Source organism: Branchiostoma belcheri, unplaced genomic scaffold (assembly GCF_001625305.1).
Source record: "Branchiostoma belcheri isolate BF01 breed outbred unplaced genomic scaffold, Haploidv18h27 scaffold44, whole genome shotgun sequence".
Classification (NCBI taxonomy): domain Eukaryota; kingdom Metazoa; phylum Chordata; class Leptocardii; order Amphioxiformes; family Branchiostomatidae; genus Branchiostoma; species Branchiostoma belcheri.
In genome coordinates this window covers 2,224,229-2,229,157 of record NW_017804065.1, presented here as the reverse complement: position 1 = coordinate 2,229,157, position 4,929 = coordinate 2,224,229, and the positions used below count along the sequence as shown (strand labels likewise).

Genomic DNA, 4,929 nt, shown 5'->3' with positions numbered 1-4,929 from the left:
GTGACGACAGAAATACTGCTGTTGTCTTTAAATGACATCAAAGAGCTGACAAACATACCAGAAATGCCGAACTTGACTCTTCTGGATTTGTCCGACAATCGTTTGAGAACATTCCCGTGGTCTTCTCTGAGGAATGCATCAAACATTTGTGAGTTAAAGTTGAACAATAATGAAATTTCGAAAGTTGACGCCTACGTCGACTTCCCTGAGTCCTTGACGTACCTTTACCTTCAGTGTAATCGCATCACCACGATTCCCGAAACCTTCTTACACGGATTGAAGCCGCAAAAAGAGAGATTCTATCTGCGCATTTGGAAGAACCCTTTCCTCTGTGACTGTAAGATCCAGTGGATCGCACGTTTGCTGCGATGTGTGTGGGAACGCCGACAAGAAGGCTGTGTCAACGGTTCTCCCGGCAGAGATATGCGGTGTATACAGACCAAGTGCAACTTCCACCCAAATGGCGTTCCAGTCATCCTGGACTGGCTTCAAAAAAACAAACTCATTTCTGTAAAACAGCCGACCCTCGGAGAGAGTCTTAGATGTGACTCACCGCAAGAATTGAAAGGAGCTTTGTTGAGAAACATCTCTCTACCGACATGTGCATCTGCCAACGATTCTGCAAATTCGCAACAAACGTCAGTTTCAGTTCCAGTTACAGATAATCTAGGGGTTCAAGAATCTGAGAAGGCATTAGCGGAGACAGAGCCCCCAACACTCGTTATCAACAGCTGGGAGGGAACCACGGTCAACACTCCCGAACTTTCGCTCATTTGGAAAAGTGAGTCGCTTTAATTTCTGTTAAGGTGGCCGTAGCTTTTACTTGCATGGGTCACCATATTGGACACCCGCCGCAGTGGTATTGTTGCAAGATGCGCCAAAAAGCAGTTACTCAAGCAACTGGATATGATTTTGTAAACGGTCATGACGTTTCAGGTAGCATCCACTACCTTTCACCAGTGACACTAAGAGACTGGAGGAGAAATGCAGGTTTATAAGCACAAAATGTTCATTGATATGCCCTTTGTTTCCTTTTGGACTTCGTAAAAATTGGCTTAACTTTTTGCATATCAATGAACAGTTCGTAATTATAAACCTGCATTTCTCCTCTGGTTTCTTAGTGTCACTAACGAAAGGTAGTGGATGCTACCTGAAACGTCTGACCGTTTCCAAAATCATATCCAGTTGCTTGAGTAACTACTTTTTGGCGTATCTTATTACCTGGATGTCTAACCTTCACCGACGTTGTTGTACGATGGATTATCATACTTCAACATAAAATGCTAACGCTTATACAATATTATGTACGTTACAATAACACGCACGTGCTTTTTTGAAATCTGAAAAGGGATACAAGAGACAGTCGACATAGATACGCTTTCTTGTTCTGTACTAAAACAGTTTTTACAACAATGTTTACCAACAATTGTATCTCACGTGTGTTCTGTCCTTCCACAGGGCTCATATCTGGCATCCTTGGCGGAGCGCTGGCTCTCTTTGTTGCTGCCTTCATCATCAGATGTATCAGCCATTGCAGAAAACGACGACAGACCTGGCTCAATAACATGGCCAGTGCTCCGACCTTGCCAACAAGAACCGGGAACCGTCTTCAAATGATAGTAAGCGTTGACCAGAGTGATTGTACTGTTGATGGACATCTTCAATGCAGTCCTTCAGTTCACTCTTTGTGCAAACCCGACCCACATGTTAGTCCGAAAAGCACGGGCACTGCTTTGCCGTTGCAAACGGTTAGTAAGATGTTCGTGTCAAAGGTAGTCAATGTTGACCAGGGCCAGAGCAGCAATGCCACCCTCGGTGCAAACGTGCACATTGACACTCGGCGGAGACGTAAACAAAGTGCTGGTACAAAATGCACGACACCTTCTTTGCCTTTACAAACAGTTAGTAAGATGCCAGTCTCAAATGTGGTCAGCGTTGACCAGCACCAGAACTATAATAGCTTTCCAGGACGTCTACAACAAGATTTTTTGAGGATGCAAAGCCCAAGGCGTCCTTCAATCGACACACGGGCAAAACGTGAACAAAGTGCGGGTCCGAAAAACACGGCAGCTTTCAACTCTATACCGTTACAATCGGTTAGTAAAATGCTAGTCTCAAATGTGGTCAGCGTTGACCAGCACCAGAACTATAATGCCTTTCCAGGTCGTCTACAACAAGATTTTTTGCGGATGCAAAGCCCAAGGCGTCCTTCAATCGACACTCGGGCGAAACGCAAAAAAAGTGCGCGTCCGAAAAACACGACAGCTTTGAATTCTATACCGTTACAATCGGTTAGTAAAATGCTAGCCTCAAATGTTGTCAGTATTGATCAGTATCAGACCCGTAGTGCCGTTCTAGGGCCTCTTCAACAAGATCGGAGTAGGCGATTTGACACGACACCAGGCAATTCTAACTGAAAGTTTAAGCGTTCCTGATTATCAAGTGTGAAAGCAGCTTAGCTGGTAAGTTGTAACAATAACTGTCCTTAATGTCAATGTTTTCTATCTGCTATTGTCCTTGGTTTTTACATATAACTTCGATATTCATAAGCCTTGTACATTGTGCATCCTCCAGACTAATCAAAATCTAGAACAACCATGTCGATCAATTTGTGATTGTACATGTCCTTCGTTTTTGTAGCATTCTTTCTCTGGGTATGAAATATAGAAAGATGAATAAGTAACCACGGAATGTGCACATTAAAGTAAGGTGAAAATAGTAATGACAGCTTGATCAATTGCATCACAAAACATGCCATGATTAAACACATATCTTTGTTACTCTTGCATTCAAAGAATCTATTCATTATTTTCTTTTGGTATAAAATAAGTACATAGTGATTAGCTGTGGTACAACAATTTGTTTAAATAAAGGTGAGTAACCCTGACCATGGACCCAGATGTCGAACCTATCACACATCCAACTTGCATGCTGGAAATGAAATTGGTCACAGTACTTTTGTCCCAATCCTTAAGGACTAAACAAAGCAGAATATCTTAAAAAGGCAGAAGATATTTCAACCGCCTTTTTTCAGGGAAGGAAAATATGATAACCATAATTGACATTGGTATGCCAATTACTTTATTACCTTAGCCTGTGTCGTTGTGAGTAGGGAAATACATCAACGAACTGCAAATAAGATACGAATCACGATTACAATTTTGGAAAGACATGTGCTAAGTCCCGCAAGGGGTCGAAACCTGTACCTGCTTTTTCAATGTGTTGCCTTGGACGTTTGCTGTCAAGGTCGCAAGTGAGGGGTGTTCCGGACAAAGATGTAACATGGCTTTTACAACTAAGCATTACTATTCAAATATATATATATATATATAAAGCATCCATATGCAAACAATCGATGCAATAGATAAGTTTCAAGCCTCGTGACTTATAGCATAGACCTTCACAAAACAGAGAAAAGCTGCTACTCGCCTTGGTGTTCCCAAGCTGCGAAAATGGGGGATGAACAAAACGGTAAGAAACTGGATATTTTCTTGTTCAATCAAGAAACCGACGTCTTTGTAGTTCGGCTATTTCTAGGAAATATTCAAAATAGGACGGTGGCGGTCAATCCGGATATTGCGTCGTAGTCATTTTAAGCTAGCTATACGCCAGCGAGTTCTGACTGATGCCAGAGAAATGCTAGTAAGTGTCACTAAATGTTATTGTCAAGAGGGAATCTGCAGTTATACACTGTCTCTAGACTGCATATTGTCGTGGTCTTCTGTGTAGTGATCCTCGATGCAATCATTGGCTGATACAGATGTTACATGTTTATGTAAAATTTCTTTGTAGAATTGCCACCATGAAAATAATGGCCAGACGAACGGATAATGATCAGACGTTAAATGTGATAAATGACGTGGTAAATGTGATTAATCTATTTTCTCCATTGCTTCAGGTACCAGTGACCACCAGGCCCATCACACCATAGCATATACATTTTAAATGTCTTAAAAGACATTTGAAGACCACGCCTGAAGACAAATCGAATCCAGGAAGGTATCATCTCTTTTATTAGCCAAAATGTTTTCTGTCTTTTTAATATTACTTCTACAGAATGTGGTTCAGGTCAACACAGCCATTACTTGTTGGACGTACGGAAACTGTGCAGGGCAAGTGCCCAATCTAAAGACCATACCCAAAAATGTGACTGTGAAATCACTGCTACTCAATAAAAATAGCATCGAAGAGCTGACAAACATACCAGAAATGCCGAAGCTATTTCTTCTTGATTTGTCCTTCAATCGTTTGAGAAGATTCCCGTGGTCTTCTCTGAAGAATGCATCGAATATTCTTCATTTAAAACTGAACAATAACGAAATTTCGAACGTTGATGCCTATGTCGACTTCCCCCAATCCTTGACTTATCTTCACCTTCAATTCAATCGCATCACCACGATTGCCGAAACTTTCCTGCATGGATTCAAGTCCCAAAAGCAGACATTCTATCTGCGGATATGGCAGAATCCTCTCCTTTGTGACTGTAAGATCCAGTGGATCGTACGTTTGCGGCGATGTGTGTGGGAACACCGGGACGAAGGCTGTGTCAACGCTTCTCCTGTCAGGGTCATGAGGTGTATACTCGCCAAATGCAACTTCCACCCGAATGGCGTTGCGGTTATCCTGGACTGGCTTCAGTTGGATGACAAAGCTATCGTAAAGCAAAGAAGCTCTGAAGAGTTTCTTAGATGTGACTCACCGCAACAACTGAAAGGAAATTTGCTGAGAGACGTTTCTCTACCGACATGTGCATCTCCCAGCTCTTCGGGAAGTCCACAACAAACGTCGTCTCCAGATAATGCAGGGATTCACGAATCTGAGAAGTCACCAACGGAGACTGAGCCCCCAACACTTGCTATCAACAGTTGGGAGAGAACCACGGTCAAGGCTTCTGAATTTTCGCTGTTTTGGAAAGGTCAGTCGCTTTGA

The 4,929-nt window shown here is 42.4% G+C and overlaps 2 protein-coding genes across 2 annotated transcripts; both read left to right on the top strand.

Annotated features, from left to right (window-relative positions):
• Positions 1 to 63: 63 nt before the first annotated feature.
• On the top strand, positions 64 to 3,931 carry LOC109478444 (leucine-rich repeat, immunoglobulin-like domain and transmembrane domain-containing protein 2). Its single transcript, XM_019779976.1, has 3 exons — positions 64 to 781; positions 1,459 to 1,619; positions 3,899 to 3,931. Exons 1-3 carry the CDS (start codon positions 64 to 66, stop codon positions 3,929 to 3,931), a joined length of 912 nt encoding a protein of 303 aa, XP_019635535.1.
• A 278-nt stretch (positions 3,932 to 4,209) lies between these two features.
• Positions 4,210 to 4,929, top strand: LOC109478443 (peroxidasin-like protein). Its single transcript, XM_019779975.1, has one exon. It carries the CDS (start codon positions 4,210 to 4,212, stop codon positions 4,927 to 4,929), a length of 720 nt encoding a protein of 239 aa, XP_019635534.1.